Here is a 20,696-nt window from a genome sequence, read left to right on the forward strand (position 1 = left end):
AGGTGTGCCGGGCAGTTGAACGGTGGGGACTGACAATGAATCCTCCGGACAGCTCTACGGAGGGGCCCCAAGGGGGACAGCAGAGGTAGGGAGAGGGGAGATGTGGCTTGGGGGGTCAGGGAGGGTGGTCGCACAGAGGTGGCATTCTGGGTGCGCCTGGATCTCCCAATAGGAAGGGAGGTCACGGCAACATTGGGGCAGTGTTTAGGGCCGCGGACGCTGGACTGTGCGAATTGTTTACCCCTTGTTTGTGGAGAAGGAGGTGGCTGGAGGTCACCCAGGGGAGAGGGTGTGGAGGCCTGGGCTGGGGTGAGGGCTGGGTGAGGGGCAAGGCGGCCTAGGTCTCAGAGGAACAGGAGATATGGGGGCGGCCACTCACCTGGCTTGTTCACCTGTGGGCCCCTCACCTGGTTCATTTCACCTGTGGGGCCCCCTCACTTGGCTTGCTCACCTTCGGGCCCCTTACCTGGCTTGTTCTACCTGTTGGGTCCCCCACCTGGCTTGTTGTAACTGTGGACCCCTCATCTGGCTTATTCACCTGTGGATCCCTCACCTGGTTTGTTTCATCTGTGGGCCCCTCACCTGAGCTTGCTCCACCTGTGGGCCCCGTTGGTCATGGTGAAGCCCCCTGTCTCCAGCTGCTGGATGTGCATGGCCAGGAGGTGGGCTGAGGGCAGGGTGGGCTGGGTCCTAAAGCGCCGTCCTTCCATCAGACACAGGCTGTCGCTCTTCAGGAAAACCTGGGGCCCAGCCAGGGGCGAGGGCGGAGGGTGGGGGGGACGGACAGGTGAGAGGTCAGCCCAGGTGCCCAGCAGGGGGTGGCTCAGCCCGGCCAATCCCAGCTGGCGCCTGTATTCCTGCTGCAAGGGGGTTACAGCACCCCGATTTATCAGCCAGTCCAAAACGTACTTTGGCTCTTGGGTTGGGGAAAGTCCAGATGTCTAAAGCTTGCAGACACAAAAGGAACACTGACCCCCACCAGAAAGCCGTGCGCTTCCTGCTGCTGGTGGCAAATTCCTCTCCAGAAAAGAGCCAGGTGACCCCACTGCCCAAATTAGACTGGGAGCCGGGCTGGCCGGCTGCAGGGACCCCTGGGTGTGGTGGCAACCGAGGACACACAGCAGTCCCCCCCACCGGCAGTCTGGGGCCGGCTGCAGGCCACTCCCGCCTCCTCAGTCTGGGAAATGCCCCTCATCCAGAGGGCGTGTCCTCATTTAGGATGTCACGAGGGCGGGCCAGGAGGCAGGTAGGTCGGCCAAGCTCAGGCAGGGCCTCAGGGCACCTGCACCCCAGGCTGGAATCACGGCCCTGGAGCAACCCTGCCACCTCTGCCCAGGTGAGCGGCCGAGGCCCCGGGGGAGATGATGGGGGGGCCACGCAGGATTCTGAGGGGGCCGTGAGGTGGGCGCCACAATGCAGGATCTGCCGGGTGATCCCCCCCCTCCCCCAGGATGCGAGCTGCCCAGGAGCTCACGCAAAGGGGTACCTCCACGGCTTTCAGCTCCTCCATGACCTCTGCTATCTTTGCGGGTAGAATTCTCCAGGCCTAAAATAAAAGCACAGGTGAAACTCCTACAGCCCTGTCTGTGCCCACTGCGTGGCTACAGCTGGGTCCCCCGGGTGACTCACAGGGGACTGTCGCACGGCCGGGTGCTCCAGGCCGCACAGGATCTGCATAGCTGTTGCGAAGTTCCTCTGCTCGTAGCAAGACTTCGCAATCAGCAGAAATTTGGAGAGCAGGTTCACCTGCAGCTGAAACCAGAGAACAAGACACTCAGCGTCCTCCGTCTCAGACGAGGGACCAGGGCACAGGGGCCAGCGTCAGGGTGCAGGGCGGTGCGCCCACCTCCGTGCAGGGGAGGGCGTCGGGGCCCAGAAAGCAAAGGCACAAATGTGTGCAAAGTCCATCTCGCTTCTCTCCCGGGACAAATCTCTGCTCAGGTCAAATGGGAGGAGTGGGAAGGGCACCCCCACTCGGGGAGATGGAGCCGAGGTGTCCAGAGGCAAACGGGGAGCTGATTTCAGCTTCTCGTCCGCCCAGCCGAGTCCGCAGCGGGACGGGGTTGCAGCGCCTCAGGGGTCATTGGTCGGCAGGGCAGATTCACCGGATTTGATGGGAACACCCCACGGCAGCCCCTGCTACCCCAGTGGGATTCTCCTCTCTGAGCAGACCTGAGGGGCCTGGCTCACGGCCCCACAGTTAGCGCGTGGATTTTACACAGTTCCAGCAACTTCCAGAAGATTCTGGACAATTCAGCGGACTCCCTCATTTCAGAGCTGCCTCACCCTTGTGGACAGTCGCCACGGCCAGGGGCATCCTTCAGGTGGGAACATGGCCTGCGGGTCCCAACCAGACACCCTTCTCCTGGGCTTGACCCTTGTCTGGGTCACAGGACGGGCACTGGGGGTCACTCAGCACCGTCGCCTCCCAGCTGTCTGGCTCGAGTGCCTCTTAAAGGATCTTGAAAAACATGTACCCACTCCTGCTTCTTACGTTGACACCTCATCACTGTCTCCATAGGTTCAGATGGACGCAAAGTAGGCGATTTCCAGCCCGTCCAGGCAGAGCTGTCCCCTCACTGCTGAGCCTCGTACCGGTCAAGTCACACAGTGGGTCTGCTCTTGTGACCGGCATCCTGCCCTCAAGGCTCAGCCGTCGTGGCCTGTGTCACCATCTGGTTCCCTCATAGGGCTGAATATTTTCACAGGGTGGATGGTGTACCACGTTGTTCATCCATTCGTCCATCGACGGATATTAGGTTGCTTCCTTCTCTTGGCTGTCGAGTTCCGTCACTTTTACACCTGTCTGATGAAGCCAGAGTCCTGATTTGCTTTCAGTCCCACCATTATTCATCTACAAAAAGGGAAGCTTTTCTTGAAGGTGAGATACTTTACACTATTTCCTTTTCTTCTTGACCTTGTGTTTCCACTGTCTCACCCCCGCCTGCCCCACCCCGGGATGTGATCTGGAAGGAATGCACTGTTACCACCGGGGGCTTTTATTAGCCTTCCGTTACATTCTCTGGCTCAAAATGAGTTTTGACAAATTTTTCTGAGAGCAGAGCTTATGAATGTAGAAGTCAGTCTCCCGGGTTGTTCTGACAGCACAGTGACACCCAATAAGTGGAACAACGTGTATTTCAGAACTTGATCAGCATGTTTGCCGAAGGCGCCCACGTGGCTTCCTGAGAACTGGCACTTTCTCCCCTCGGTCCCTGTGCTGTCCTGTCCCCGCTGACGCGGCACTGCCCCGTGAACCGTCCTCCCTCCAACCTCTGCTCACAGGGACAGGGGAGCCGTTCACGCAATGGGGAGAGTTTGGTCACTGCAACAGTGGTTCCTTCCCGCCAGGCGCTGACCCCGGGTGCGTCCCAGGTGGGTCTGAAGACTGTTCCGTCCTGCGGCCTGGGGACGCCGGCGCCCCTTTGTGGTGACCTGTGGGTGGGGCAGCTGCAGAGGCTCTGGGTTGAGGACTCCCTGGAAGCCCCAGTACCCAGGCCCTGTGTGATGCCCCCGATTGGGGGAGGCTGCACTTTGATGTCACTCACGATAACACTGTGGATTGGAACAAACTGGGTGGGGGAGGGGGGCCAGGCCTCATTCTGGCAGAAGTGAGGTCGGGTCAATCTGTCAGCCGATAAACCCTTAAAGAAAATTCTCCCGAAAAGGGGAAAGAGTGGAAAACTCTGCATTTGTTCATGGGCCTTGGGGTTGCCCCTAGGGGTTTGGGGGACACAGGAATATACTGGAAAAGGAAAGACACGTTGCAGAGGCTCTTAATGCCGGAACGGGCACGTCCGGGCTTCACCGTCTCTCGGGGAGGTGGTGGCCGTGATGGGCTCTGGGGCAGCTCCTGGGACAGAACAGGGTCCCCCACCCCGAGCTCCCGCGTCGTGCTCAGGCCACTCCAGCGGCTCATGCCTGGGGAGCTGATTCTTCGGGCCTGGGAGGCGGTGGGCGTGCACCCGCGGGAAGGGGCCGTGCGACACAGCAGGAGCCCCGTGGTCCCCACTGGTTCCTCCACGTGGCCACGTCCTACAGGCAGGACCCTGGCCTCAGGTGGAAGGACGTCGGAGGCCTTGGCAGCAGGGTGCTCGCTGGGCGGACTCTGGGGCACTAGGCCCACCCGCGGCCCCTCCTGCCTGGGTGGGACCTGAGGGAAGTGCTGGCCCTGAAGCAGGTGGGTTGGTCCAGGCCGAGGCCTGTGGGACCCAGAGGAGCCTCACCTTGATGGGACCACTGACCAGTGTTTCATTTGTTCCACAGACTGGCCGAGGACACACGTGCACCCGTGCTGTTGTGACAGTGGCCACGAGAGAGCGGGCCGGTTCCCAGCCCTGGGTCGCAACCGACGCAGGAGGAGTGTGGGAGCGCGCGGGGGCCGCGTTAGCGTGGGTGCGACGCCGCGTCCAGCTGTGAGCGGGGTGTGCCTGCGTGAGGTCTGCGTGTCCGTGCCGCGGGGACAGGCCTGGGTGGGCCTGGAGCCCCCCTGCACCCCCAGCAGAGGGGCTCTCCCAGGGAGGTGCCCTTACTGCCAGCAGCCCCGACTCTGCGCTGGGGCCAGAGCTGAGGGCACTGACCTTGGAGGTGTGGCTGGTCACGATTTCGGCGGCCACCCAGGTGCTGACGTCGTCTGCGCTTCTTAAAAGCTGTAACAGGTACTTGTCCTGGACGTAGTTGGGCAGAAATAAGCTGCAGGTTTTGGCCGACAGAGACCCAGAGGAGCTGGCTCTGCAAGAGACGCAGGCGCACGTCCCAGCCAGGACCCGGGGTGGCGCTCGGCCCAGGAGGCTGGCGGGACGGGCCCTGCGAGGCGAGGGACCAGCCGAGCACCACAGGCATTGCCCTTCCGCTGGGAGTGTCCAGGAGACGCTTGGGTGAGGCCCCAAGACCCTCCGGCCAACCCTGCATCCCAGGCTTCTCTGACAGCCACGCCGGACACTCACTTGGGGACGGCCACACTTTTGTCCGTGACGCCCAGGGCTCGAGAGTTTAAGAAGTGGACGGGGTGGCACTTGTGAAACAACTCCTGCCGGGGACAAGGACGCAGAGGTCAGGCAGCGCCGGGGCCTGAGCGGGGGTGGTGGGCATGTGCAGTCACAGGGCTGGGCCTCCAGGGACTCTGCACGTCCACCCAGACAACAGTGGCGGGGGGGAGGGGTCGCTGGGTCCCTGTCCCTGCTGTCACCTGCCAAGTGATGGGGGCCCAGGATGCCTGGGGGCCTGGGAAGGGGCACCCAGTTCCAGGAGGGAGGGCCTAGCACACGTGGACCCCGCCCATCCCTCAGGGCAGGGCGCCCTCCAGCACGTGGGACCTCGTGGGGCCTGTGCACCTGGCGCCCTCTTGCTGAGGGCCTTCAGTGCCCACCCCCTTACACGCTGCCGCAGCATCAGCCCCCGCCCTCACCTGCTGCAACAGCGTCAGCTGGCTAAAGAGCTGGTGGGTGCTGTACTCGGTCAGGAAGTAGGGCCCCTTCTCGCTGGCCCTGGCATAGGGGCCATAGAAGTCCTCGAAGAAGCAGGGCTTGGGCAGGGCGGATGCGATGCTGTACTGGCGCTCCTTGTGGTGGGGCAGCGCCAGCCCGTTGCCCCGGGACAGCCGCCAGGGGAAGCTCTGCAGGGCAGGAAGGCCAAGCCCCGGAGGGTCCCCTCCAGGTTAGGGCGGGGTGTGGGGGGGGTGGGCCCAGGCCCAGGACCTCGCAGCCTGGCTCAGCTAGAGCCACAGGGCAAACCCCTCCCGCCCGCAGCCATGCTGGGTCGAGGACGCCTGTCCTGGTCATGTCATGGATGGGGCTGTCTGCACGTATCACGGTGAGGTCCCCTCAACCCTGCTCCCGTCCAAGGCCATTTCCCAGCCCCCGCTTGGCCCCGGAGTCAGGGAGGCGGGGTGCTCTGAGGCCCTGGCCGGCCCTCTGCTGTCCTTGTCCAGGGCCAGGGGGCAGGAAGTGCCAGGCCCAGAGGGCTGGTGCCCAGGACCGGCAACACGGGGGGCGCGTGCACGTTTGTGCACGTGTGCCTGTCCGTGTGCGTGTGTACCACGGCACGTGTGTGTGTGCACATGAGCACAAGAGTGTGCGTGCCTGCGTAGGCGGTGTCCCCACGCCGGCTCCCCGGGAAAGGCCGCACCTTCCGGGAGATGCCGTCCTCTGAGAGCCTTTTCCACAGGGCGTTGAGGGGCCTGGTGGCGTCCTCTGCCTCCTTGGGGTCCTGCAGGTCTGTGCTGCGTGGGGCACCCTCAGCCCGCTGCTCGGTGCCCACCTCCAGGAGGCCCAGCAGGGGCTCTGCGGAGCCGTCCAGGGGCAGGATCTGGGCAGAAGCATGCGGGGTCGCCCGCTGCTCCACAGGGGCAGTGGCCCCGCTCCCCGAGCCGCGCCCTCACCTGGGAGGCGAGGTAGTCCTGGAGCCTCCCCTGGAGCCCGGAGTCCCTCCGGAAGTCCACGGCGTAGCAGTCCTCCAGCCAGGCCTGCAGGAGGCAGAAGCTGCGCCTGTAGATCTTGGAGGAGGTGGAGGTGGGATCCTGGTGGGCCCTGGGGGCAGATGGAGGCCTGAGCCACGCAGGTCCCCCCGCACCCGCCTGGCGTCACACCTTAGCCAGCGGGTGCGTGGGGTCTGAGTGTTGTGGTCTGAGTGCGGCTCTGTCTTCGCGGCACTTCAGCCCCACCGAGCCCGCCCAACTGGTGACAGGGGCGGCCCGTCCTGGAGCCCCTGCCACCCTCACAGCCGGCACCCAGGAGCTGGAAGGCATCCCGAGAGGCAGGGCGGGAGCCCGGCTCTGCGTGTGGCAAAGCAGGGGGCTGGGGCCTCCCGTGAGTCCCTCCCCTTCCAGGGCTTCTGGCCTGGGCTTGTGCGGAGTCTGGGGGGCGAGGACAGGCCAGCTCAGAGGGCCAGAGCACGTCCAGCATCGCCCACCACCCCTTCCCTTGTTGACCCCACCTGCCGGCTGAGGCCCGCGGGTCCCTCCCTGCCCCCCAGCTGCCCTCCCCCAGCCCACAGGCCTGGCGCTCACCGTCTTCCCGCCTGTCCCAGCCCCCTCCCCGGCCGCCGTCCCCTCCTGACACTTCTGCCCTGGCCTGGGCCTTCCCGGCGGCTCTGGCCTCGTCCTCGTCAGGGTAGGCAGGTACCTGGACACGGTGCTGCTGATGCGGTCCAGCAGGAAGTGCAGGAAGTCGTGGGGGCTGCAGAAGTACCGGAAGGTGTACAGGAACTGCTGCACGTAGCCCTCCAGGAAGGCGTCGCTGCGGGGAGGGGGCAGTCAGCCGCCAGGACGCGGCCCGGGCCCCCCAGCCCCGCGGTCCTGGGGTGGGCGTGTGTGCCCCTTGCCAGGAGGGAGGCCAGCAGGAGCGCCGCTCAGAAATAAGTGGGGGGAGCACTGATCACGACAGAAATTCCTAAATGTTGCGAGTCTGAGGACTTTTGTAACATCCGTTTTTAAGGCCCTCGCTGTGTCGTCTTTTAGAAACAACTCAGAAAGGTGAGCCAGAGCAGTGGCCCAGCCCCAGCCGGAAATCACTGTTAGGAAAGAGGCAGCTGAGGGCGCGAGGGTCCTTGCCCCTCGGGGAGGGTCCCCCACCTCGGGGTGCCCCAGGGAGCCAGGGGAGCGAGAAAGAGGTGGGGATCCGGGAATGAGGGAGCCTCTGCCTGGGACGTTGCGGCCTGGCTCAGGCTGGGGACTAGGCAGCTCGGGTTCAGCATCCCGCAGAGGGGACACCCGCGGGGTCTGCAGGTATGAGCCCGTGCCCCCTCGGAGATGCTGTGCTCACACAGGACGCGCAGCATGCCCTGTGATACCGGTGCGCACGTATGCGCGCGCGCGCTCGTCTCCTGGAAAGCACAGTGCCTGTGGCGGCGTGTGACGTCCCACGTTGCAGAGGAGGCCGGAGCCTGAGGGGCAGCCTGGAGCCCCGCCAGCAGGAGCCCCAGTCAGCCCACCTCGGGGGAACGGGCCGGGGAGCGGGGAGAGGCAGCTGCCCCGGGAGGGCCCCTGCTCCCCACTGGCTGCCAAGAGCCTGCAGTCTGGGGTCACCACAGCCTCCAGCCCAAAGAAGACCCCAGGGGCTCCAAAGTGGTGTCATGAGTCCCTAAAAGTCAACACTGGGGTGAGTCCTCCACCATCGTCTGGGAGGAGGTATGTACCCAGCCCTGATGGGGCCCGGGAGGGGGCTGGGCCCTGGAGGAGGCTGCCCTGTGCCCGAGAACCAGGTGGAGCTGGCGGGGCGGACGGAGGGATGGCAGGGTTGGGTGTGGCCCGGGGGCCCCTGTGACCCTGGACGGAGGGGCCTGGCCCTTCCTGCGGTAGGTGAGCCCGCGCACCTGCATCATTAGGGGATCCCGCGAGCCTAAGCCCCACTGATGCCCAGAAATGCTGCAGAGAGCTGGCTGGGGCCAACCTCACCACAGCCCCGGGGAGCCCGATGTTAACTTATGGGGTGTCTGACTTAAGGAAAGCGGATTGGGTCCAGGTGCCCCTGAGGCTCCCGGCTGCGTTCAGATTCAGAAGCCCACCGAGCTGTTAGTCACGGCGGCCGCATTCCTGGGCTCTCCTTCAAAGTGCCCCCTGCACACCTGACCCAGACGCCCAGGTCCACAGGTGTGGGTCCAGTAGGGCCCGTGGCTCTGAGGCCACTCAGCCAAGGACCTGGAGGCCAGTGGGAGCCAACACAAGGCAACTTAAAGGGAACTTTCTAAATAAAAAAAGTGCAAACCTGTCTCAGATGAGGGCAGGTGAGAGTTCTCACCTCTTTCGCCCCCAGCCCCCCACCACGGGGCCTATTTGTTTCCTCCCTGCTTTTATCTCCGAAGGCCTGGCGGGGCACAGAGACACCCTCCCTCCCCGCTGCACCTGGAGTAGAGGTAGGCCATGAGCCCCAGCGGCGTGCCAGCCTGCAGGACGCGGGCCTTCCTCTGCCGGCCGTCACGCGGGTGCTTGCTGGCGTTGTAGAAGATGAGGGATGAGGACTCATCCAGGGGGCTGAAGTCCAGCGTGTCGCAGTGGGCAGCCGCGATGTTCACGATCACGGGCAGGGCGCAGGGCTCCAGGCCCCACCGCTCCGCGTACATGACCTGGGGCGCGAGTCACCACTGTTGGGTTGGCCTGCTGCCGGGTCACCCCGCCCCTGACCCGGCGGGGGGTGGGTATGTTTTCACAGGGACTGATTTCCAAGGTTTTAGCAGGAGGAGCCCAGCGAGCGCCAGGCCTCTGGAGGGACGGGAGCGGGGGCCTTGCCTGTAGGTACTTCTTGACCAGCCCGAGGAACTGCACCTTGGACCTCATCTCTTCCAGCTGCCCTTTCAGTTTGGACAACATGGTCTTCACCTCGGAGCCTGAGGGTGGGCAGAGTCAGCCCAAAGCGGCCCCCGGCCCCGGCCCCGGCCCACGTCCAGCAAGGCTACCTTTGCTCCGCTTCTCCTTCTGTAGGAGCTTCTGGTAGAACTTGAGGGTTTTCCGGAAGTTTCTCTTCTCAATCGTGAGCTGCTGCTCCAGCTCCTGGAGAGGAAAGAGCCGTGAGCCCCCAGCGCCCCGCCCCTTGGCAGTTCAGGGGAAGCAGGTTTGCACGCAGGACCCCGAGGCTGGCCTTCAGGCGAGAGAAGGGACGTCTGTGTCTGGTCAATGGAACCGGACATCCAGACGGGTTAGCAAATGTCTCAGTAAACTAACTGGAAAGAACCAGATGCGATGGACTCGCTTAAAAAACGAGGCCAAATGTGTGAGGCAGCGGTGAGCGCCAGCCTCTCCTAACGCCCCCAGGTGGCCTGCCCCCACCAGCCGCCCAGGAGGAAAGGTGGGCAGAGCGGGGTGGGGCGTGTCCACTGCCGGTGGGTCCGGGCCACGGAGGGCCTGCCTTCCAGTGAGATATCCCGGCAGCACGCCCACTGTTGGGGGCCGGGGGCGCCTGGGTCCACGCCTCCTGTGCTTTCTCTGGCCCTGGGGACTGGTCTCCGGTGGGGTCTTCAGGGCAGGTCCACGCAGCAGGCGGTGGCTGTCCTCACGGGCACGTGTGGTCCTGAGAGGCCTCTCTGTGGCCCCAGGCACACCCCCTGAGGCCCCCACCCCATGCTTGGCCTCTGCCCCTCAGGACCCCCATTGCAGTGCAGCCCAAGCCTCCCCCCTGTGGGCCAGGGTGCCTCCTGAGCCCCCCATGCGCTCGGCCACCCTGCTTTGAACGTGAGGTTTGGACACGGCCAGCGTCGCAGACCCCATTTGACCTGTCAAGACTGTCCCACCCCTGAGCCCACCGTGTAGGCCCCCTCGAGCCCCCGCTGCCCACTTGGTGCTTCCATCCAGAAACCCAAGGACAGCGGGGGCTTCAGCCAGGCCAGGTCTCCATGAGGGAAGAGAGACCAAGGCTCGCAGGCTGCAGGGGAGCCGAGGGCGCCCGAGTTCTGCTTTGTGTGCCCAGCACCACGACGGGTCCCAGCCCCTTCCTGCAGGATCTGTATGTTCTCCTCTCACTTGGTGGGGAGGGAAGCCCTGGGGGCTGGACTGCCCCCTTCAAGGGCGGGAGAGGAGCCCATGATTCTGGGGCAGGAGTGCGCTCTGGGAAGCCTTGGGGGTCCCTGTGAGCTGGCCCCTGGGTTCTGGCGGGTCTTCTGCTGGGACCTTGAGGAGGACAGGCCACAGAGAGGGGCTGGGCTGGGGGCAGAGGCCAGGGGACCGCTCAGACCTCTGGGGAAGCCACTTGCTGTTAACAAGAGGATCAAGGTGGCCCCCAGGTCCTGAGTCGGCCGTGCTTGCAGGAGCTCTACCCTGACAGCCGAGCATCTGGGCATTCATTCTGGGGAGTCTGACCACATGCAGTCCAGACAAGGTTCCCCCATCTCATCGTCCTACAGCAATGGACTTAGCTTTGTTGAGAGCATCTATTTCTGAACAGTTCTGTGGAATAAAAAGTGCAGGTGGCACTTTTATTTAAACACCCGAATCCCTTGTCTGGTGGTTTTACTGAAAACTGGTGGTTCACGTGGTTGTCGTTTTCCACGTGCCACGGCGGGGGTACCTCCAGGCCAGGGCAGCTGGGGGGCAGGGGCCGTGCCTGGGGTGGGGGCGGTGTTGCAGCCTGAGCACAAAACCTCGTCCCGTTGCGGAATCTTAGTTGTTGAACCCAGTCCCTCAAGACCTCTGGTTCCTCCTCCAGCTCAGCTGTGTGCAGCCTGTGGGGTGGCACTGGGATGCCCTACTGGAGGTCGCCAGGAGCTGCCCCATAGCTGGCGAGACGTCACGTTCCTGGACGTGCCTCGGAGGAGAGCTCGGGCTCATCACACAGCCTGGGTCCCATCCAGTCCCCACGTGACAGCCAGCCGGACCCGGGCACGGTCATGGGAGTGGGGGCAAGATGGGGCAGGAGGGCATCACGACCCGCGTGCAGGACCTGCGCCCCCAGCACGGACCCACAGGCCGTATGCGGCCGCTCAAGTGTCAAATGAAAAGCGAATTCCTCAGCCATGTGGGCCACACCTCAAGTGCTCAGTGGCCACACGGGCCGGTGGCAACCCCATGGACCGCACGGGTCTGGAACGTCCCATCGCGGAGCACGTCCTTTCGGGTGGTGCCGCTCAGGGCTCGGCAGTAGGCGAGGTGGCCCCGTGCCATCACCCTCTGCTGCCCGGCATTGTCTCGGCGAGGCCCAAGGGTCTGCACGGCACCCCTCCCCCATGCCTGCTACGTGGTGGCCCTGGCTTCCCGAGGACGGTGGCGGGGACCCTGGCCTGCCTTCCAGGGCACAGCTCAGGTCCAGCCCTTCACCCCCAGGCCGCTGCCCAGATGCTGACTTGAGAAAACTCCCCAGCAGGGCCTTGCGGGCCTGGCGGGGCTGCTGTCAGTGCCTCCGGCCCCTTGGTTTATAAAGCGTGAAGTCTGTCAGCAGCACTTCTCTCGTCACTGAACTGCAGACTGACTCTTAGAAAGGGACCGTTTTGACTGATTTTAAAGATAAATCGACACGAACCAAGATTCACAGGGCGGTTGGTGTGAGCTGCTGTCACCCCCATGGCCACAGCCCGGCAGGCGGCGCACAGGCAGGCGAGCCCCCAGGCTGAGTCAGACTGGTAGGTCTAAATGAAAAACCCAGAATCAGTTGAGTTTAGGTATTTCCTCCCGGCCTAACCCGACCAAGGGCTGTTCTCATAGAATTAAAAGAGCATCAGTTCACTGGACAAACAGATGATCTGAGGCACAGTTTGGGCCCCGCGGCTACTGGACTTACGTGGCCCTGAGGCGGACAAATACGAAGAAGTAAACAAATAAAACAATAGTCAGAAGGAAGTTAGAAGACCAGACGTCAGAGACAAAGAGAAAGGAGGGATGAACCGAAATCAGTGCCATCCACCTAAACGCTGGGAGCAAAGCCTATGTTAGCTGCAAGGGGAGCCGGGTGCTCAGACTGGCTCCCTCGGCCTGGGGCATGCCCGCAGTGCTGGACACACAAAATCACGGCCAGGACCATGGCTGCGCCCACACACACGGCGGTGCCGGGTGGACAGACGCTGCTGTGTGGTCAGCGATGGGAGGAGCCGCCCGCTTGCCCTCCAGCGGCCCCGCCCACCCCAGCGCCTGGCCTGTTGTACGCGCACTCTGTTTTTGGGTAGCAAATGTGAAACATGTCCACTAGCTGTTTTATGCCTTTTGTGTTTTCCTGAGGCCCCTGTTTGAAAGAGACACAGCGGGTCTCAAAGAGAGTGTGGACCTGTGGCCGGGGTCACCCAACCCACACGCGAGGCAGAGGGGGGCACGGGGCACTCACCTGCATGCACTCAGGTTCCAGGAGACACGCCTTCCCAGGTGAGCAGGAGAAAGGGAGAAACATGGTCACTGGTCACCCTCCGGCGTTTCCCAGCCCACTCCACCCCCTCCGGATTGTCCCCAACGTGAGCTGCCCACAGAGCGACGGTGGGACCCAGTGTGGGAGCCTCGTCCCAACCACGGGATCACGAGCAAGTAAGAACAGACGCTGGCCCAGCAGATCTGGGACCTGAGCTGGTCTCGGCGTCCACCTTCAAGGACCATCGACGTGCGATGCAGGGGGGCACCCGGGGTTCACCTGTGGGCATGTCTCCCTCCAGGGAGCAGCCACCCCAGGACAGTATGGGATCGAGGACAGGCCCCTCGGCCCTAACCAGGCACCTGCACAGTGGACCCACTGGCACCACCCTCCACGGCCCTGAACACGACACAGGCTGATGATGGGGCTGCCTGTCCAGAGGGGTCCACAGGGGTCCACAGGGACATGCTGCTGCCGGCAAGCGTGACCTGTGACATCAGAGGTTGTGACTTGTGATGCCAGAGGATGTAACTTTTGATGTCAGAGGACATGACCTGTGATGTCAGAGGACGTGACCCATGCCTTCAGAGGACACACAGGGACCAGCCCCCCACCCTGCCCAGCACTGTCGAGAGGAGGCTGTGGGCAAGTCCGTGTGGAGCTGCCTCTGAAGGGGCCCCATCCTCCCCGGGGCTGGCGGCTGCTCCCGGGGGATGTGGGGTCCCAGCCCTGCCACTCGCCAGCCCTGGTCAGCAGGGGTCCCGTCTTGTGGTCCAGCTGAGGTCAGGGTGACACCCCAGTGCTTCCGGTGGGACGCTGTGGACACCTGGGCTCGGAGTTGGGGGGGGCACAGGAAGCCCATCAGGGATCAGGGACCCCCAGAGTCCCTTCTCTATTTAGATTCAGCTACAGTGACGTCTGCAAATTCGTTTCAACCCTCAAGTCCCCAGTGCTCACCCCTCCTCCCTTTTTGTTCCCAGCTCATTAAAAAATTTTTTATTTTGAAATTTCTTAATCGTGACAAAATATACATAACATAAAATTTGCCATTTTAACCATTTCTCATTGTGCAGCTCAGTGGCATTAGGTACATTCACTCACACCGTTGTGCAGCCCTCACCACCACCATCCCCGGACGTTCTTCATCTTCCCAAACTGAAACCCAGTCCCCATTAAGCACCAGCTTCCCAGCCCCTGGTTGACTTTGACTATTCCAGGGACCTCCTGTAAGTGGAATCATATAGTATTTGTCTTTTTGAACTGGCATATTTCCCTTAGAATAATGTCCTTAAGGTTTGTTGATGCTGCGGCAAGTGCTAGAATTTCCTTCTGCTTTAAGACTGAATAATATCCTTTGTGTGGATGGACATCATGTTGCTAATCCATTCTTCCATTCATGCACACTTGGGGTGCTTCCACCTTTTGGCTGTTGTGAATAACGCTGCTATGAACACAGGTGCACAAATATCTATTTGAGTCACTGCTTTCAATTCTTTTGGGTGTATATTCAGACGCTGAACTGCTGGCTTACGTGGGAATTCTATGTTTAAATTTTTTTTTTTTTCGGTACGCGGGCCTCTCACTGCTGTGGCATCTCCCGTCGTGGAGCACAGGCTCTGGACGCGCACGCTCAGCGGCCATGGCTCACGGGCCCAGCCGCTCCGCAGCATGTGGGATCTTCCCGGACCGGGGCACGAAACCGTGTCCCCTGCATCGGCAGGCGGACTCTCAACCACTGAGCCACCAGGGAAGCCCTATGTTTAAATTGTTTGAGGCATTTGCCATACTGTTTCCCACAGTGGCGGCACTATTTTACATTCCCACCAACGTGCACAAAGATTCTGATTTCTCCACATCCTCACCAATGGCTGTTGTTTTCTGCTTTTTAAAAAACCCTTATATTAATAGGCATCCTAATGGGTGTAAAGTGGTAGCTCATTGTGGTTCTGATTTGCTCTTCCCTGATGACCAATGGCGTTGAGCATCTCTTCATGTGCTTTTTGGCCATTCGTATATTTTCTTTGTACAAATGTATTCAAGTCCTTCACTCGTGTTTTAATCAAGTTGTTTTGTTATTGTTGAGTTCATCAGTTCTTCAAATATTCTTGATATTAACCTCTTATCAGATAGATGGTTTACAAGTATTTTCTTCCATTCCATAGGCTGCCTTTTCACTCTGCTGATGGTGTCCTTTGATGCACAGAAGGTTTTAACTTTGAAGTCCAATTTGTTTTTTACTTTTGTTGCCTGTGCTTTTGGCATCATATCCAAGAAAGCATTGCTAAATCCAACGTCATGAAGCTTTCCTTTATGTTTTCTTCTAAGCATTTTATAGTTTTAGCTCTCATGTTTGGGTCTTTGGGTTTTTAGTTAATTTTTGTATATGTTTTGGTTTTTTGCATGGGTTACCTGGCTTTCCCAGCATCATTTATTGAAAAGACTGTCCTTCCTTGTTGAATGGTCACAGCACCCTTATATGTGTGATAGTTTATTCCTGGGCTCTCCATTCTATTTCATTGGTCTATACGTCTGTCCCTGTGCCTGTCCCACACTGCTTTGGTTACAGTAGCTTTGCAATAAGTTTTGAAATCAGAAGTGTGAATCCTCCAGCTTTGTTCCTTTTCACGATTATTTTGGCTGTTGGGGTCCACCTGGGATCCCGTATGAATTTTCAGGTGGGATTTTCTCTCTGTAAACAGGGCCGTCTCTCCCTCTTTCATTCGGCCGTCCGTGTCGGTAGGGATGCACGGACGCTCCACGCTGTGAGCCAGAGTCCAGTGCTGCGTTCTTTCTTTTACAGCTCCCACTGCTCCAGCGGGTCCCTGTGACCGCTGACACACCCTCTTCATTGTCTTCTTGATCATTTCCTTACTTTCTGGCACCAGAGATGCTCCCGGCTCCTATTTTTTTTTTTTTTTTTTGTCCCAGTCCCAAGATCAGCCATTTCTCCAAGGAGCCCTGGTCCCTTTGACTGCGGATGGTATTAGAAACCAAGAACCGGGCACTAGGTGTGCTCACGGCTGCTGGGTGTCACTGCTTCCAGGCTCTCTCGGCTGACAGAACTGGGAGCTCTGTGGGTACACACTAGGTTCTCTGTAACCACCTCACAGCCAACGCTGTGCCCATGGACCCCTTCAGGCCAGCCAAGACCCCAGGCTCCTCATGAGACTTCAGTGTCAGAGCGGCTCCATCTTGGGGGGACCTGCTCTGTACTCGGGTACCAGGCCTGCCCCCGTCTCGGGGTCGTTGTGAGCGCTGCCTCTTCGCTGATGCTGCGCTCTGGCCTCTCATCAGCCTTGCGAGGCCCTTAACTGGCCCCCCCCCGCCCCCCCGCCTCCCCAGCCTCCTTCGCTGTGACAGCAGGTGGAGCAGTGGCACCCTGCTGCACTGGCGCTCTCTGCGGAAGGCCGCTGGGGACGGGGACCAGGACACTTAGTAACTCCGAGTGAGCTGCACTGTGCACAAATGCACAACAAAGAAAGGGCACTGAAGTGGGAGGAAGGAGACCGGGGCTCATGGGTCGGTAAGGGGGCCGGGGGCCACCCTCTCCTGGTCAGAGCTCTGGACTCTGACACAGAGACATCAGGCTTCCCCAACCTGGATGCCAGGGTGTTTGGTGGACGTCTGCCGTGCCAGCTGTCCTCCTTACCAGCCCCCACGGGAGGCCTGAGTCTTTGCGGCCCCCCACTCCCCCAATGCACGATGCCAAGCACATTCAGGGCCCGGCTTTAAGGAAACCCGGAGGGAGCAGCACGATTCCCAAGCGCACAGGCCTGTGCCCGGTGCTCCAGGCCCGAGGCACACAGGTCTCTTTCGAGCTTGGGACTGAGTAACCAAGCAAGAAGGGTCGGACGGTGCTGAAATGAGTGGAGACGCGGCTCCTGGGGCTCCGGGCTCGGAGGCTGCAGACGGTGAGGGTGGGGGCAGGAGTGGGACGCCAGGCCACTGACAGCTCCCTCCTGTCTGTTACCCTGGGGCCCGGGCCCCATGTGGCTGTGGCCCAAGTGGGAGCCCCTGGTCACGGGGGGAAGGATGCAGCCCAGGTCAGGGCCCCTGGTCACTGGGGGGCAGACCCCCAATGGCACGGGCAGCGAACTTGGGTGCAGAACTCTGTGGGGCTGCCCTGCACACGGGTTGGCCAGGCCTGGACACTCTCTAGCCTAGGGTGTCCCCTCGCCCTGCTGACCCGGGAGGAGCCCAGGCTGCACCTGAGCCGGGGTGGCACGCACAGTGCGCTGCCCACCAGAGACGCCCCCTGGGGCCTGGCCCGAGTTGACCGCCACGGGCCAGTTGCTTCTGTGCTGCTTTTCATCTCATGATGCTGCCTGAGGGCTGACCTTGATGCCCAAACCCAACTGTGGTCACCAGGGTGAGGTAACCTCCTGCCAAATGTCCCCTGGTGGCCAAGAGCCAAAAGAGAGAAAAGCCATTTCCTTTCCCGGATGTGGGGGACGCATGCAGATGAGCACAGCCCCGCTGGGAGGACATGCAGGGAGGGGCCCAGACCAGCGTGGTGGCCGCTGGTGACCGACAGGCACCAGGGGTGGGAGACACGAGGGCCCTTCTGTCACCCGAGGTACCCGGGAGCTCCAGCGTGAACCTGTCCTCACGCCCCACGGCGCCCTGGGGCCGAGCGTCCTCCCCTCCAGCGGTGGACAGCAGCCCAGGACTCACCGGGCTCTGGGCACTGGCGGCGGGGCGCCCGGCGGCCTTCTGCTTCGCCAGCTCCTTCGCGTAGCCGTGCACGTCAGCGCTGAAGCAGTCGGCCTCGTAGAAGGCGCTGCACCAGCCGGGGCTGCAGCTCTGCCAGCCTCCCGGGCCTGGGCTCACGGACGGGCCGCCCTCCGGGGGCCGGGCTAGCCGCGCCTCTGCCTCAGAGCCCGCAGCCGGGCCCCCGCCCTGCTGCCGGGCCTCCCCCGCCTGGGGCCGCTGCTCCCTCCCAGCTGTTACCGACTTCTGAGGCCGAAACCCCAGCTCAAAGTAGCTCCGCGATAGCTCGTCTGAGTCCATGCTCGGCTTCTCCTTCCCTGGACAGAGGCGGGGGGGCGGGTCACACGCGGCAACGTGGGTTCCCGGGGGAGAATCCGCCCGGATTGCAGAGAGGCGACAGGTCCCGAGTAGGGGGCAGGAGGCCCCTCGGGATGGCCACCTCCGCTCCAGAGGAGCTGCGAAAGGTCCTCAGGGTCGGGGTCCCTTGGTCCCCTCCCAAATGGGCCGCCATGCAGGGCAGAGTTGTGGCAGAGACCCGAGGGAACTTTGAACTGTCCGTAAAGAGACAAAGCAGACAGTCCCCCAGGAACCAAGGGTCCCAGCTGGTCATGAGCTGTTCTCTGGGCATCTCCACTTTGCTCTCTAATTTCCCAAGCGTGCACACGGTACGGGGGGCTCTCACTGCCATCCTGTGTGTGACTGTAGTCACACAAACTAAAGGACATGGTCCCCAAAGCCATGTCCCACTCAGACCGGATTTGGGGAAATTACAGAGATTTCAGTTATCAGGGAGTCCTGGCTATGGATCTAGGAAGATACGCCTCAGGGTCTTTAAATGGCACGTTTCCAAGAAAGAATGCAGAACCCCCCATCACCCAGCTGCTGGCCCCAGCCCTTGCCCTTGCCTGCCCACCTGGTGGCCTGGGGAGAATACCCCCTTCTCAGTACAGACCCCCCAGAGGAGGACGGGCCCTGCCCTTGGGACCCTGGAGAGACACAGGGTAATCTGGCCCCAAGGGTGGAGAAGATCCAGCTGTGGGGGGTCTCAACCCACAGCCCTCTGTCTCACCCGCTCCGAGACGTGAGGGCCTTTTGCTGGACGGTGAGCAGGTGCTCGGAGCGCGGGTTCCATCACCGCCCTCGGGCTGTGACCCAGCCTCCTCGGAAGTACTGCCATCAGAACGGAGGACACTGCAGGCACCCCCGGGACCCTCCCTCAGGCTTACTAGAGGCTTCCCCTGGGAGCGAAGCGGGGGACCAAGCCCCCCCACCCCGACCTCCAGGACGGCCTGGCCACAGGCCACAGACATCACAGACACGGGGCCTTTAGCCGAGGACTTTCTGGTCGTCCGTCTCTTGGGGTCCTTCGAGGGCTCCCCCAGTGATGTGAAAATGCGGGGCTTGCCTGGGGCGGAAAGCAGGGTGTGCGCCGCCTCTGGGTGGGGTTCTGGGGGCCAGGAGGGGGCAGGGACGGGGCTGCCGTGAGCTCGGGCATCAGGGCGTCAGGGCGCTGGATCACTCCAGGCTCAGGTCCCACCCACCCTGCAACATGGCCCTCTGCGGCCCTCGGGAGGGGCTGGGCCAGGCCTGGCACTGAGGCGCCCCGGGCACGTCCTGTGAAAGGTGGGGCCCAAGAGGGCTGGGGGAGGGGGCAGGAGAGGGAAGGTGCCTGCCCCCCTCCCTCCTGAGCTGTCACCTCATCTTCTACCGCCAGGAGGGGAGCTGGACGGCGGGGGCGGACGTTGGGCCCTGCAGGGGCCTCCCCCAGCCAAACCCGGGCTCCGGGCTCCATTGCTCGGGCTCCTGAGCTGCTCCCAGGGAGGCGGACGTGCCTTCTGTGCCCTGTGACCCCATAAGCCCCCTTTCTGCCAAGAGGAGCGCTTGCCTGAAGGGAGAGCTTTGGAAGCCGAGTCGGCCTCGGGCCAGGAAAGAGGGGCCCAGCAGGCAGCCGCTCTGGGGAGGGCGATGAGTGGGATGCGGGGCAGGAGGAGGGCCCTGGGGGCACAGCAGGGGTGCGAAGGCCGCGAGGAGGGGGCTCTTACTTCTCGGAGGGCGACGTCCTCCCGTTCACCACTCTGAAAAGATTCTGCAGCAACTTCTCCCCCCAGTAGAGGTCACAGAACTTCTCCGATATGGCCCCACAGAAAGTGGCATAGGTGAGGTCTTTCAAGGCGTAAATATACTCCCCTGAGTTTGCAAAAAAACCACGGGGGTGAGTTAAAATGAATGAGTGCTTTTCTGGGTTCTCCTGGTCTTGGGAGCTGGCGGGGGCAGAGAGTACGGCGGGGGGTGGGGTGCAGCTGGCTTCCTCTGCCGGCTGGCCCCTGGGGGCTCTGCCCTTTGTGCAGAGACGTGAGGGTGGGGGACCCTCTTGTGGTAACCTCCCCCAGCGCACGCCCCCCCCCCCCAGGCCTGTCCCTGGTCCTTGGGTCCCCGTGGCCCCGTGGTACCCATGATCAGAGCCTCCAGCCCGTGGTCCAGGTAGCCGTCAAAGGCAAACTCTTCCTGGATGAGGCGTGTGGCCTCCTGCAGCGATGGGCAGGCTGTCCCCTGTGGGGGGGGCGAGGCATCCACGCTGGACGGACAGAGCTTGTGGTCTGCTGGGCAGGGCCACTCCGGGTGACCTTCTGGGGCCCGGTCATCCCACTCCCTGACGGGGGCTCCCCCGGGGCCGTCGGGACTCCCTGTGGCCGGCAAGGGGCTCCGCGGGGCTGACGGGGGGCCCTTGGGCTCCTGGCCTGGGCCCTGGGTGGCCCTGCTCCTGGGCGGCTTGGCTGGGTGGCAAGGACTGTGGGGGGCTGTGGTGGGCCCGGGGGGGTGGGGCCCGAGGCCTCCACAAGCAGCTGCAGTTGGGATGGGTTCCTTCGGCCCTCGCTCCGGGGGTGGCATCTGTGTTGTCATGGGTGGGGCCGGGGCCAGAGATTTGGGAATCACCAGTGAAGCCCCTTGCAGCGGGCTGGCCGGGGCAGGGGCTGGGGGGCTGGGGCAGCCCTGCGCTGAGTCTCCCGGCACCAACTCTCTGAGGGGCTCTGGGGACCCGGGTGCTGGCTGGTCAGGCGTCTTCAGGCCAGTGGCCGCTCCATGGGCCTCAGGAGCCTCCTTCCCATCGCCCTCCCCGTCCAGCTGGCCTCTCCTCTCCTCAGGCCTCTCAGCCGGCCCCGAGGTCAGGGCAAGTGCGTCCCTGCGAGCAGAGAGGAGAGAGTGTTCGGGGGGCCTGGCAGCCCGGCAGCC

At 62.4% G+C, this 20,696-nt stretch overlaps 1 protein-coding gene across 1 annotated transcript in view; it reads right to left on the minus strand.

Annotated features, from left to right (window-relative positions):
* The window catches only part of KNDC1 (kinase non-catalytic C-lobe domain containing 1), a 56,938-nt gene that overhangs the window by 702 nt on the left and 35,540 nt on the right, over positions 1-20,696 (minus strand). The window contains exons 14-30 of the mRNA XM_060090169.1: positions 20,197-20,646; positions 19,916-20,145; positions 19,508-19,652; positions 18,535-18,635; positions 17,430-17,782; positions 9,391-9,484; positions 9,224-9,321; positions 8,840-9,060; positions 7,122-7,235; positions 6,380-6,527; positions 6,127-6,306; positions 5,408-5,614; positions 4,947-5,029; positions 4,581-4,731; positions 1,630-1,752; positions 1,487-1,546; positions 583-740 (exon numbers count right to left, since the gene is read on the minus strand). Coding sequence (XP_059946152.1) covers positions 583-740; positions 1,487-1,546; positions 1,630-1,752; positions 4,581-4,731; positions 4,947-5,029; positions 5,408-5,614; positions 6,127-6,306; positions 6,380-6,527; positions 7,122-7,235; positions 8,840-9,060; positions 9,224-9,321; positions 9,391-9,484; positions 17,430-17,782; positions 18,535-18,635; positions 19,508-19,652; positions 19,916-20,145; positions 20,197-20,646 — 2,916 coding nt within the window. The remainder of the gene's footprint in view (positions 1-582; positions 741-1,486; positions 1,547-1,629; positions 1,753-4,580; positions 4,732-4,946; positions 5,030-5,407; positions 5,615-6,126; positions 6,307-6,379; positions 6,528-7,121; positions 7,236-8,839; positions 9,061-9,223; positions 9,322-9,390; positions 9,485-17,429; positions 17,783-18,534; positions 18,636-19,507; positions 19,653-19,915; positions 20,146-20,196; positions 20,647-20,696) is intronic.

Source organism: Mesoplodon densirostris, chromosome 1 (assembly GCF_025265405.1).
Source record: "Mesoplodon densirostris isolate mMesDen1 chromosome 1, mMesDen1 primary haplotype, whole genome shotgun sequence".
Lineage (NCBI taxonomy): Eukaryota > Metazoa > Chordata > Mammalia > Artiodactyla > Ziphiidae > Mesoplodon > Mesoplodon densirostris.